Below are 12,981 nucleotides of genomic sequence, written 5' to 3'. Positions count from 1 at the left end.
CCTCAGTCCGAGCCGCTCCCTCACCCTCGCCTCGCCTCCTCTGCCAAATCGAATTCTTCCAGCCCAGCTTCCCGGGCTCTGTCCTCCATAACGAATATAATGACGCATATCGAATCGCATGGACTTATCCGACCTCCTCCGATCCCCCGCTCCCGCCCAGCCCCGGGGCTCCCTCCCTCGTGCCCGGGCGCCCCGCGTTGGAGGACGGATTCCTGGGGCCCGGCAGGCAGGCCTGGGCACGGGCCTCTCCACGCCTCTCGGTATTCGCTTCGCGGGTAGAGCCCCCTGGGGGGGTTGCGGATGCGTCGGGTTTCTTCCTTTCTGTATTTGTACGTTTTATTTATGAACAGATTGCACTCGGGTCAGGGAAGGGGCGCTGACGCCCCATCCTTCCCACCGACGCCCGGGGCTTGGGATGTCCAGGATCACTTTCCCCGCCCCCCCGAACCCCGCCACCGCCTGGGCCCCGCCTCCTGGGAGCCTCAGGCCCCGCCTCTCGGAGGCCGGCCCCTCCCCCGAGCCCCAGGCCCCTCCCCCACTCTGTTGCCAACTCTCGCCCGTCTATGCCAAAGCCTCGGCGGCGACTCCGCCCCAAGGGCCCGCCCCATTGGCCGCCGCCTTTGTGACGTCACTGCATGCAGCCCCAACCCTCCTCCCCTCCCTTCCCGGGGCTGCCCGTTCCCTCCCCCTCTTAGTTAGTCCGATGCTGACTATAGAGCAATAATGCGCACTGCATGCGAAGCTGCCGCCGCCTCTAGAGTTACTGAGAATCAGGTATCCCCCTGCCCTGCCCACGCCCCTTAGGCCCTAGATCAGGGACGCTGCGCGGGGCCGGACGCGCAGACTTTCTCCCCCCTCCCACTCCCCACCCGCCCCGCCCGCCCCCCTCCCACGGCAGAGCCCGGCGGTGTAACGGTTCCAGGGGCGGGGGGGGGGACGGTTGCCCCCTAAACCCCTCCTTCAGCTGTCCATCACCCATTGACCGTTCATCGGGCACCTACTATGTGCCAGGCCCACTACTGAGTCTGCCGGGGCCGCGGCGAGCTGCGGGGGGCGTGCATATTCCGACAGGGGCTCGACGCCCTTGGGTGCGCCAGGGACAGCGGCAGATGCAGACGGGGCCGAATCCCTAGACCCGACCCCGCGCCCCACCCTCTCCACCCCCCGGACAGTGCTGGGCGCAGTCGGTCTCTGCCTTCGACTTGGGCCTGGCGTTCTCAGCCCGGTGGCAAACACCTAGAACCCCAGGGCCCAGGGCCGCCAAGGCCGCCCTCACCCACCCAGCACCTCCACGCTCTGGCTCCCAGCGCCGCCCTGCTGGGCCAGGGCCCCAGGACAAATGGAAAGGTGCACGCTGGAGCTTACGACTTGGTCGGCCCCCTCCCCGTGGGCACCAAGCCCCGCTGCTGCCCAGCTGCATCCGCACGGTGGGGGGGGGGGACCCGAGGGCCCAGCAGAGCGGGGCCCACATCCCAGACCCCCTACATCCCAGCTCGGTACCCACACAGCCCCCAGGCCGGGACCTGCCCTCCTGTGTCGGGCACACCCGCATGCACACACACACACACACACACACACACAGGCACCCTCCCTCTACCCTCCCCTCCCACGCCTGTCTACCTACCTAAGGAGAAGGCCGGAGGGCCGTGGGCCGGCCAGGGCCTCCCGCTTCTCCCCATACCGCGCCGCCGTGGAAAGCCATGGGCCCCCTCCTGCCCCCATAACTAAGCAGCACAATAACCGACTTAGCGAATTCAGGTAGAAGGAACGTTTAGGTAGCACCTATTTTGTACTGATTCTACAAGTAGGGCCCGAGATGCGGGGGCCCTCGGGTGGGGGCTGCGGCCGCCGGCCCGCCCTGCCCCCACCTCCGCCTGCGCCCCGCCGCCTTGTACATACTCCCACCCGGGACAGGCCGGGATTTTTACTCGGGCCGCGCCCCTCTTCCGCCCCCGTTTGGGGCCGGGCCGGCCGGACAGACGGACGGACGGACAGACCTCCTTCCTAAGCACAATAGCACCAGCTCCCCGGAGCACCGCACCTCCACGAGGAGAATAAACGCCACTCTTGATAGAACTTGGAGTGTCGGGCTGGTGTATCCGGGGCTGGGCCCGCGCCGCAGGGGACGTCTGGGGCGGGGGGGGCGTTCCGGTGTTGCTGTGCCCTGGAGTGCGGATGGCACAGGCCCAGTGCCACCTGCTCGCACAGCCCTGTTCTCGCAGCCCTGGGGGCACGCTGCTGCCTTTGGCTAGGGTGCACCACCCCGGGGTGGGGGGGTGGGGCTTCAAGCCCCAGGGGCATCCCTCTCCCAGAGGCAAAGCACTGGGCACTTCTCCTGTGGCAGGTGAATCTACTCTGTGCCAGGAGCTGGAGGAGCCAGGGACCCAGCCCGTGGCAGGCCCGGCTCCGGGCGGTTCCCGAATGGCCAGGGCAGGCACGGCAGCACCTGCGGTGCGATGGCCCTGAGCTGCCCCCACGATCCCGGGAGGGGCTCCTGCTGCCCCAGCGGAACTGGCAGCCTCCAGCGAGGCCTCTGGAGGCCAGTGGAGAAAATGGGGGTGGAACAGGGTGAAAAGGGTGTGAGGCCCGATCCTTCCTGCAGCCCTCTGCCCACGTCCAGGCCCTCAGACTTGGGGGATAGGTTCCCGCAGTCTGAGGAGAGGCCTCCGCGGTCCTGGGGAGGAGGTGCCCAGGGCCAGCGAGGCTTCCGCAGCCACCCACAGCCCTCGGGCTCTGGAGAGGATGAGTCGAGTCGGGGAGATGAGGGGTGGGGCTGTAATGGGTGGGGACAGCCCAGGGACAGGGATCCCTTACCCCAGCAATGCCCCCGGACACCCCCATAGACAGGCAGGAGCTGAGAGGCCCAGAGTCCTGGAGACATTTGGTTAAACTAGGTCAGCACAAGGGCAGCACGGCTGCAGGGGGTGGGTCCACCCAGACTCCATCCGGTGGACAGTAGGGGAGCTTGACCTGCAGCAGGTCAGAACGCGTGGGCCTGCTGCTCGGGGTGGGGCTTACATGGGCCCCGCCCCCCAAGTCCCCTGCCGGTACCCAGGTTCTGCCTCATTGGTGCGCTCACAGTCCGTGCCTTCCCATTGGCTCGCGCGGCCCTGCCTTTTTCTGCTCTCCACTCCAGTGCGGGAACCTTGGCTTCCCCCTAAGCCCCGTCCCCGGTACATTCTGGACACGTCACCCCACCGCCACTTGCCAGCAGACCGCTGGGAACCAGGACGAGGACACTCTCATCCACCTCCTTCGGACCCTGCACTTCTCGTTGGCTATGGTGCTCGGCCTCTGCGAGCCTACTGGTAGCCTGAGCCGTTGGCCTTCTTCTCCAGTCCGCGTGCCCGCCCGGGCCATCCTTCTGGATTTTTTGCTCTGTGTTGGGGAAGGAGAAGGCCAGAAGGCGCTCAGGGACACGTGGGCGCCAGTGCAGGTCTTCGCTCTTCGCAGCCTGGGAAATGGAGCGAGGAGGGAGCGGCAGAGCTCCCAGGGCTCACCCTTACTCTTCGGCCTCCCAAGAGGACCCCCTCCTTGGTCTTCCCTCCCTTGGGATCAGTGCCCTGCTGTCCTGGGTCGGCTGACAAACAGAGGAACGTTTTTGGAGACTGGACAGGAGACGGGGCTGATCCTGACCCATCGAGGCTGGGCCACGTGGGCGCGCGAAGGCTTCTCTCCCTCCCGTTAGGGCGGCCTGCAAGCAGGCCGCTCGAAGAAACCTGCCAGGTAGCCCCAGCCTGCCAGGTAGGAATGCCAGGCTGACATCGGCTCCAGAGAGCCGGGTGGCAGCAGGAATGCGTCACCAGGGAGCCTGGGCGTCCTCGTAGAGGTGGTGGTGCGGGGGCGAGCCAGGCCCATAGGCGAGGCCACTGACCTAAGGCTGAGCCTCTGGGGCTATTGGCTTCCCGAGAGGTGTTCTCCTCATCATGGCTGATGGGCTGCGCTGCTACAGATTTCTTGGGTAAACCAGGCCTGAGCCTCCGGGAAGCCCCTGCACCCCAAGATCCATGCCGCTTACATGCCATGCCCCGTGCAGGATGCGGAGCGAGCCGAGGTGGGACGCAGACTCGCCCACCTGCGTGCTGCATTTCTGTGTTCGTGGATCAGTTGTTTTACCTAGCGCCGGGGAGGCCGCACGAGCTGTGCGATGACACAGAAGCCTCTGGGTCCGTGACCCGACACCCCAGGCTCCCCACGCCCTGGCTACACTAGCTCGGGCGGGAAACGGGGAAGGCCCGCAGGTTTGCGGACGTGGGCCTGGAGACCGGTTGGAGGGGGCGTGAAGGGGCGTGGCCACAGCGGAGGCCCGCGCCCTACCCGCGGCTGGGCGGGCGTCCGGTCTGGCGGTCACTACGGTCCCGCTCCGCGACTGCGCGCTGGGTGGTGGGCGCGGCGAGTCCCCGCGGACGGGGCTCCGGCCGGCGGCCGGACGGTAACGCATGACGCGTTTCATGACCACCCTCCACCCCACACTCCGCGCCTGAGTTTATGGAGAAGCCGTGGGGCAGACCCGCGGCCGGCGGAGGCGCGCGGCTGCCACCAAGCCAGCGGTCCGCCGAGACGCCGACGCCCGGGACGGCAGGGGCGCGGCCCGCCGCCCGCCGCCGCGGCCTTCCAGGCGGCGCCGGGCGACCACGACTCCCAGAGAGCCCCGCGCGCGCGCGGACTGCAGACGGGCGCGCGCCCGGGCCGCCAGCCACTGAGCGGCTCGCGGGGCGACGCGGCGGCGGCGGCGGCCGGTGGGCGGGCCCGGCCGCGCGCGGGCTACGGCGGCCGGCAGGGGGCGGTGGCGGCGGTTGGCCTTGGGTCCGGAGGCGGGGCCCAGGGCCTCGGGCGCTTAGAGCCCCGCGGGACACGACTCGGTGGCAGTGTGCGGGCTGAACCATGGGCGACCGCGGCGGCGCGGGTGGCTCCCGGCGCCGGAGGACGGGGTCGCGGCCCTCGAGCCAGGGCGGCGGCGGCGGCGGCGGCCCCGCGGCGGCGGCGGAAGAAGAGGTGCGGGACGTGGGCGCCGGGGGCGACGCGCCGGCCCCGGCCGCGGCCCCAGAGAAGGACAAGGACGGAGAAGCGGACGCGGACTGCGGCCACCGAGACCTGAGGTAGCGGGGCCACTGACTCGTAACCTCCGACCCCTGGCCCGGGCCCCTGCTACCCTCCCCAGTCCCTCCGGCGTGGTCGCAGCCGTGCGGTTCCGCTTCCGAGAGCCTGGCCCCCGGACTTGGCGTAGGCAGGTGCCCCGCTTGGGTTCCCCGGGGAAACTGAGGCCCGGGGGGTGGGTCGCCTGCCCAGGGCACTCGCGGGGGGCGCAGGGCGGAGCCGTGCGCACATCCCCAGGTGGGTCCGGGTGCGCGTTCCCGGGGTGAGCGGGGCGGCTGGCGCTGCAGGCGCGCGGGCTCCACCTTGCACAAGTTTTCCTCTGTCCGGAAGGAGATGGAGCGGACGGGGCGCTCTGAGATGAAGGGGGCCCCTCCTGAGGGCTGTGAGGGGGGCCTTGGGGGTGGAGGAGGGGTTCCGGCTGGGGAGGGGGACAGCGGGAGGCTGGGCGGCCTGAGGCCGGGAGCAGCGGCAGTGGGAAGCCCTCCAGTCCTTAGACGAGGACCCGGCCCGTTCCTTTCCCGGCCCTCCATCCCTCCCTCCCTCCCCAGCGCTTGGCCGGCCTGGGCCCCGCTTGTGTTGCCGCAACAAGTGCTTGCCGCAGGGGCAGCTTGGGTCCTGGTGCGGGGACAGGAGAGGGGTTTGAAGTGGGCCTGTCCGCAGGTGCGGGACGGGCAGGCCCGGGGTGGGGGCACGCGGAGGCTGCCTGGACTCTGGCTCCCTCTTCCAACTGGCTCCAAGCGGTCCCTTTGGCCCCTCTGGCCTTCACTTGGCCCCGGGACCCTCGGGGGCTCTGGCGTGCGGCATGGCTATGGAGCAGGAAGTGGGCAAGGATTTGTCCTCTTAGAGACAAGAACAGAGGCTTTCTTCAGGGGCACCTGGCGAGGGGTGGGCCAGGGCGGCCGGGGTGTGGGCGCTGCGCCTGCCCTTGGGGCGCTCACAGCGCCCCCAGGAGATAAGATAATCTCAGCACAGAGCCCTGTGAGCAAAGGTCAGACTCCAAGTTCTCGCAGGCTGGGTCCCAGAGGAGGGTGGCTCTACGGAGAGGGGTGCTTGCTCCCTGTGTGGGGGTGCTGCTGAGGCCGGCTGGGAAGGATGGGCATCCTAGGGTGCCCCTGTCAGCTCCCCGAGCTGCCCTCGCTGGGGCTGGGGCCGCGGCAGCCCCCTGGCCCCGGCCCTTGGCGCACTTGGGTCCCCCCTGTGAGAGGGGCGCTGGCTCTGGGCCCAGCCGCCACTCGGGAGGGGCAGGCACTTCCTCGATGGGCCAGGTGGCCAGAAGCCTCTCCTGTGCGTTCGCCCGCCCGGTGGGGTGAGCAGGAGCCCAGCCCGCCCACCCTGGGAGTCTGGGCCCCTGGGAAGAGGAGCAGCAGATGGCAGGGACGGGCCTGCCCAGGAGCTAGTGACCACAGTCCCCTCCTGGTGCCCAGGACTTTGGGGTTATGTGTGTCTGTGCCTCCAACCAGCTGCCACCAGGTCCGGGCCCCCGGGGGCTGTGGCCAGGGCATGGGGGGTGGCGGAGCCTGCCTTGCTCTGGCTGCCTCCCTAGGTTTTGGCCCGTGGCACACGGCCTTGTCATCCTCCTGTAACCTGCCTGTCCTCTCCCAGAGCTTCCTCACCCCCCCACCCCCTGCACTTCCTGCTCACCTGGGGCTGGGCTGGCGGGCTGGGCTCTGGGTGTGAGTTGTGAGTTTGTTTCTTCCAGCCCCGGGCTAGGGTGTGGCTGCCCTGCCTTCGGCTCCCTCCTCCTCGGAGGGCCGCACTCTCCCCGGGTTCACAGCTCTCCCAGGGCGTGTGCTCCTGGGCGGTCCTCTGCCCCACCCTTTCCAGCAGGGCCCGAGAGCGGGGGAGCCCACCGGCCACGTGGCGCCCCAGGGCCTGGTCCGGAGGCTGGGCGGGAGAAGTGCTGAGGGGGCGGCAGCTGGGCAGGGGGCTGGCACCCGGCCCCCTCTGTGTCCTGCTCGGGCCAGGAGCCGGACCCAGTGGTCTCAGGCGTGGCTCACACTTGGGGGCTGTGCCTGTGGGCAAGATTTGAGCCTCGTCGAGCCTCAGTTTCCCTGTGTGCCCGCCTCCCAGTAAGGTGACGCATGTGATGAGTTAGGGTGGCCCTGCCGGCTGGGGGCCTGGGGAGCGGGACCGTCGCAGGCGCACGGGTGCGGGCCGCCCCTGCAGCAGCAGCAGTGGTGGCGGCGGAGAGGGGGACCCGTGCAGCCCCGCGGTGGGGGCCAGCCCTGCCGCCTGCGCCGGCGTGCCCGTCTGCTCTCCGGCTCCCCGCGGCCAGCCGCGACGGCGAGGCCGGGCCTCCGTGGGCACTGGCGGGTCCCGGGCTTTCTGCCCCGGGCCGAGGCCTCTGACCGAAGGGGAAGGGGGCTGCCTGGGGCTGGGGAGGATCACAGGGCCGGCTGGAGGAGGTCTGAGAGTTCTGTGATGCAATTTCGCGTCAGATTGAAAAACGACACTGTTTCTCCACCTTCATCCTCGTCTTGGAGGTGTTGGTCGCCCAAGGGGCAGGGGTCACAGTGTTGTGACACAGCCTGAGGGCGTGCCCAGCCTGCACCTCCGGAGGCAAGCCTTGGGCCTGTCCCAGTGGAAGCCCCAATGGGCATGAACTTGGCCGAGGGTGCCAGGGACAAGCTCAGAGACCACCCTCTTTGCGGGGGGCGGGGGGTTGGACCCCCTCCCACTTTACAGAAAGGCAGGTGCCCAGACTCCGAGAAGAGGGCCCTGGCGGAGGTCCCAACCTCGCCAGGAGGCCCGGGAGGAGCCCGGGCGGAGGGGGCGAGGCGCAGACCATGGCTGGGGAGCAGAGGTGGCTCGTCCGCACTGCCCTGGCCGAGGAAGGCCGTCCAGCGTCTTGGCTTCTTGGCCCCTCGCCTCCCAGCTGAGTGCTGACCCCCCACAGCTGGGCTGGCACTGGGTCTCCCGCCCTGACCGGAGCCCTGGAGCCCACTCCCCCGTCTGCCGGTCTCTGGAGACGGAGACGAGTGTCTGCAGGAGGAAGGGGGCCCTGGCCTCCCTCTTACAACACTGCAGGCCTTGCTCAACGCCTGTGGGGCTTCCTGCGGCCCGCTGCAGGGGCGAGGCCGGGGCCCCTCCTCCGCCGCTGGCCCCCTGAGGGTCGGCTGATGTGTCCCCCTCCCAAGCCCTGGGGGGGTTCTGCACACTTTTGTGAGAGACCCCCCATCAGTGCCTGGCCACCCCTCAGCCTGTCCGTCGGGAATACAGCACTTCCCCGTGGTCAGCCTGGCACAGCTGTCACTTCTCCACGCGGTGGGAGGCCACAAGTGCCCGAGGCTGCTGGGCCGCATTGGGCTGGGGGCTCAGCTGGCCCTGGGCCCGGGTCCCTGTGCCCACTCAGACCTTTGTGGGCCAAGTGGAAGTGGAGGAGGAAGCGGGTTTCGGTGGGGACCCCTCGGCTTGCTGGGTGCTGGGAGGAGCTGGCTGAGCAAAGTGGATCTGCCTCCCGCCCCTGCCTCCACCCAGCGCCGCTGGTGGGCCCGCCGACACCTGGGGTGGGACCGTCTGGGGGCCGTCACCACTCCACGGCCAGTGAGAGGGGCAGCAGCCGGAGGCCTCCGGGGAGTGAGACTGGGCTCCTGGTGTGGGGCCCTCCAGCCTGCCCCGCCTGCAGCCTGCCCCTGCCCCCGCCTAGCGCGGGGAGGGACAGGCCCTGGGAGGTTCCTCTCAGACTGTGAGTGGGGCGTAGGGAGTGCGGGCAGAAGAGGGGCTGGGTGGGGGGTGGGGACCACCACTGTTGGGCCGGGATGGGTGAGCCCCCAGGAATCTGCCAGGGTGCCGACCGGCCCCTGAGCGTGGAGGTGCGGGCAGCCTGCGGCCCCCTGAGGCCCTCACTCCCTCCTGCCCTACCAGGTGCCACCGGCTGCAGGATTCCCTGTTCAGCTCGGACAGCGGCTTCAGCAACTACCGCGGCATCCTGAACTGGTGTGTGGTGATGCTGGTGAGCAGGCTGGTGGCCGGGGCGGGGGTGTCACTGGAGTCCGGCCCTCGTCCGCGCACGGAGCTTCTGGGGCTGGGGCTGGTGCGGGAGGCCTCCGTGCTGGGAGCTGTGGCTGAGGGTCACTGGGGCGAGGGAGGAGGGGCCAGGGCGGGTGGCTGGGCCTGGGTGGGGGGCCGAGGGGCCGCGGACGGGGTGGGGGTGCTCTGCGGGTGTGGGCTTCCCCAGCAGTGCGTGTGCGTGTGCGTGGTCGTGTGCGGGGTCCGGGGAGCCTCTGCCCCTGAGTCGCCCCCGTGGGTGCGGGGCCCCTCGCCCGCCCAGCCTGGGGTTCGGTGCAGCAACTCCAGCCCTGGCTCCCTGGGGCCCCCAGCCTCCCTCCTTCAGTCTGGCTCGTGGGTGCCCCCCTGGAAGGGTCCTCTGCCTGACCCTATGGCCTAGTGGAGGCCTTTGCCTCTGGGGCCCAGGTCCTGCTGGTGCCTCGGGGGGTGGGACCCGCAGTCCTGGCTGCAGAGCGGCTGGCGCTGGCGGGCGGGGACCGCAGAGGCGCAGGCAGGGCGGGGCAGAGGACAAGGGCTGCCCGGGGCCCAGCCCCCACCGCGCAGGGCTGATGTGGCTGCAGGCCTTCGACCCTCACCCTGGCCCACACGAACACGCCTGCCTCCGGGTCAAAGGCAAGGTCCTGCTGCTGCCCGCGTGGAAGGGGTGCCGGGCACAGCCTCACGCCCCTGCCGGGGGCCCCAGGAAGCGCCCTGGGGAGCCGTGGGGGGCACACTGCCTGGTGGGTGAGAGGCCGGCTGGGCAAGCGCATGTTCTCAGGAGACGTGTCCTCGTCCTCTGGGGGCTGCTGCTGGCCTGGGCCGGGCGTGTGGCCGGGCAGCCGGGCAGCACGAGCGTCCTGCAGCCCCACAGCCTTTCCCCTGCTTCTGCAGCCTCTGCCACCCCCACCCCGACGGCCCGTGGGCCCTGTGCTCAGGGCCGCTGCCCTGCCCGCCCCTCTCCCTTGCAGATCTTGAGCAACGCGCGGCTGTTTCTGGAGAACCTCATCAAGTGAGTGCCCCCCCCGCCCCTCAGGCCCAGCCCCGGCCCCGGGGCCCAGCCGCACTCACTGCCAGCTCAGGCTCCCCTCCCGGCTCAGGCCTTGACCCCCCACCCCCAGGTACGGCATCCTGGTGGATCCCATCCAGGTGGTGTCTCTGTTCCTGAAGGACCCCTACAGCTGGCCTGCCCTGTGCCTGGTCATCGGTGAGCTGGGCACGGAGGGGGGCCTCGGGTGGGGCTGGGGCTCACCTGAACCTGAACTTGCCCCACGGTCTTCTGTCCTCAGTGGCCAATGCCTTTGCGGTGGCTGCCTTCCAGGTGGAGAAGCGCCTGGCGGTGGTAAGCAGCGCCCCCACCCCCTGCCCCGGCCAGAGACCTGCCCCTCCCCGGGCCTGGGCGTAGCTCAGGGTGCCACCTGCCCCACGGGGCTTCGGGCTGTGCCTGGCTGTCCCAGGAGGGGCTGCACCCTGGGTGTGACGACAGCCTTTCACTAGGGGGACCCTCGTCCAGGGAGTGGGGCCCCTGGCTGAGTGCTGCTCCCCGCCCCCCAGGGTGCCCTGACGGAGCAGGCAGGGCTGCTGCTGCACACGGCCAACCTGGCCACCATCCTCTGCCTCCCCGCGGCCGTGGCCTTTCTGCTGGAGTCCATCACTCCAGGTGCCCCCCACCCCTCCCCTGCCCCAGCCTGACGTGGGGAGCCATGGGGGGACCCGGGGTGGCTCTCCCGTGGATGGTGCGGGGCCCTCGGCCTGAGCCTGCTTCTCCCGCAGTGGGCTCTGTGCTGGCCTTGGCTGTGTACACCATCCTCTTCCTCAAGCTGTTCTCCTACCGGGACGTCAACCTGTGGTGCCGAGAGCACAGGGCCAGGGCCAAGGCCAAGGCCGGTGAGGCTGCCCGCCTCGGGGTCGGGGTGGGGGCGGGACCTCGACGGTGGCAGGGCCTCACCTTCCACACCTCTCCCCCCTCCGCTGGCTCCAGCGTCCACAGGTAAGAAGGCCAACGGTGCGGCAGCCCAGCGCACGGGTGCCGTGAGCTACCCGGACAACCTGACCTACCGAGGTGAGGAGCCTGCAGGGCCGGCCCCAGGGAGGGTGGCCGCGGGCAGTGCGGGGGCAGCGCTGGGGTCAGCGGGCCAGGCCCCGGTGCCAGCCCCGCCCTCCCTTTCCAGATCTGTACTACTTCCTCTTCGCCCCCACGCTGTGCTACGAACTCAACTTTCCCCGGTCCCCTCGCATCCGAAAGCGCTTCCTGCTGCGGCGGCTCTTTGAGATGGTGAGGCTGGGGGGCTGGGGGGCTGGGTGGGGCTGGGGTGGCTGCCAGGTGCCGGAGGCTCAGCCGGCTGCTCTCTTCCTCCTCCCCCAGCTGTTCTTCACCCAGCTGCAAGTGGGGCTGATCCAGCAGGTTCGTGGGGCGGGGCGGGGCGGGGTGGGCGGAGGGGGTCTCGCCGGGGTGCTCCGTGGGCAGGAGCTGACGCTGGGCCCTCCTTTACAGTGGATGGTCCCCACCATCCAGAACTCCATGAAGCCCTTCAAGGTGAGCGGCCGGGCTTCCCTGCGGCTGGGGGTGGGGGTGGGGGGGCCCGGGGAGCCCGCTGAGCCTTGTGCCCACAGGACATGGACTACTCGCGCATCATCGAGCGTCTCCTGAAGCTGGCGGTGAGCAGGCTGGGCAGAGGGGCGGGGCGCCGGGGGGGCGGGAGGCGGGGCCCGGGACCCGACGTCTCCTCCCGCGCAGGTGCCCAACCACCTCATCTGGCTCATCTTCTTCTACTGGCTCTTCCACTCCTGCCTGAACGCCGTGGCCGAGCTCATGCAGTTCGGAGACCGCGAGTTCTACCGGGACTGGTGGTGGGTGACCTTGGTGGGGGCGGGGGCGGGGGCAGGGGCTGGGGCTGGTCCCCGCCCCGGTGCCCCTCACCACCCGCTCTCCTGACCCCAGGAACTCCGAGTCGGTCACCTACTTCTGGCAGAACTGGAACATCCCTGTGCACAAGTGGTGCCTCAGGTGGGTGTGCGGGTGCGGCGGCCAGGGGCGGGCTCCTGGGGGGCCTGGGCGCCTGCCCACACCCCCCTCTCCCCCCAGACACTTCTACAAGCCGATGCTCCGGCGTGGCTACAGCAAGTGGGTGGCCAGCACTGGGGTGTTCCTGGCCTCGGCCTTCTTCCACGAGGTCAGTGGTCTGTGGGCGCCCTGCCTTGGGCCCGGAGCCGGGCGGCCGTGGTCCTGAGGACAGGCTGACGCCCGCCCATCCGCCCCCCCCCCCCCCGCAGTACCTGGTGAGCATCCCCCTGCGCATGTTCCGCCTCTGGGCCTTCACCGGCATGATGGCTCAGGTGAGCACCCACGCCCCCCCACGGCAGCCAGCCCCGTGGTCACCGTCACCACCTGACCGCGCACCCTCTGTCCCCAGATCCCGCTGGCCTGGATCGTGAGCCGCTTCTTCCGGGGCAACTACGGCAACGCGGCGGTGTGGCTCTCCCTCATCATCGGGCAGCCGGTGGCCGTGCTCATGTACGTGCACGACTACTACGTGCTGCACCACGAGGCCCCGGTGGCCGGGGCCTGAGCCGGCGCACCCGCGCTCCTCACTGCCGTCTCGCCCGCCTCCCTGCCCCTGCCTGCGTGCTGGGGGGCGCCGGCTGCCCACCCGTCCTCCTGGCCCTCAGGAGGCCTCTCTGCCCCTATGGGGCTGCCTCTCCCCCTCTCGGGAACGGGAGACCCAGCACAGGCTGGCATCCTGAGAACCTGTGCTGGTCCTGCCCAAGGGTCTGAGGGTTTCAATAAAGTACTCTCCAGAGTGACCCTAGCCTGCTGAGGGTGCTGGGCTGGTAGAGGTGACGGCCACACCACGAGGCCCAAGGGCCCTTGGCTGTAGGGAGATGCTCCTCGGATGGGGA

General features: G+C 70.1%; 1 protein-coding gene across 1 annotated transcript; it reads left to right on the top strand.

Annotated features, from left to right (window-relative positions):
- The first annotated feature begins 4,791 nt into the window (after positions 1-4,791).
- Positions 4,792-12,885, top strand: DGAT1 (diacylglycerol O-acyltransferase 1). The gene is made up of 17 exons (XM_045860915.1): positions 4,792-5,099; positions 8,962-9,049; positions 10,053-10,093; positions 10,203-10,288; positions 10,371-10,423; positions 10,636-10,741; positions 10,855-10,968; positions 11,063-11,143; positions 11,253-11,356; positions 11,447-11,485; positions 11,576-11,617; positions 11,695-11,739; positions 11,819-11,931; positions 12,023-12,088; positions 12,167-12,254; positions 12,355-12,417; positions 12,495-12,885. Exons 1-17 carry the CDS (start codon positions 4,885-4,887, stop codon positions 12,648-12,650), a joined length of 1,500 nt encoding a protein of 499 aa, XP_045716871.1. The 5' UTR covers positions 4,792-4,884; the 3' UTR covers positions 12,651-12,885.
- The last annotated feature ends 96 nt before the right edge of the window (positions 12,886-12,981 follow it).

This window comes from Phyllostomus hastatus, unplaced genomic scaffold (assembly GCF_019186645.2).
Source record: "Phyllostomus hastatus isolate PE091 unplaced genomic scaffold, TTU_PhHast_1.1 phas_scaffold_21, whole genome shotgun sequence".
Classification (NCBI taxonomy): Eukaryota; Metazoa; Chordata; class Mammalia; order Chiroptera; family Phyllostomidae; genus Phyllostomus; species Phyllostomus hastatus.
Note: the sequence above shows the minus strand (reverse complement) of the source record. Positions and strands in the feature narration are given on the sequence as shown.

Excerpts from the sequence above, each read along its gene's own strand:
- DGAT1 (XM_045860915.1), top strand. The coding sequence starts at position 4,885 with ATGGGCGACCGCGGCGGCGCGGGTGGCTCCCGGCGCCGGAGGACGGGG. Across the intron at positions 11,144-11,252 it reads GGACAACCTGACCTACCGAG|ATCTGTACTACTTCCTCTTC; the intron begins GTGAGGAGCCTG and ends CTCCCTTTCCAG. Across the intron at positions 11,486-11,575 it reads AAGTGGGGCTGATCCAGCAG|TGGATGGTCCCCACCATCCA; the intron begins GTTCGTGGGGCG and ends CCTCCTTTACAG.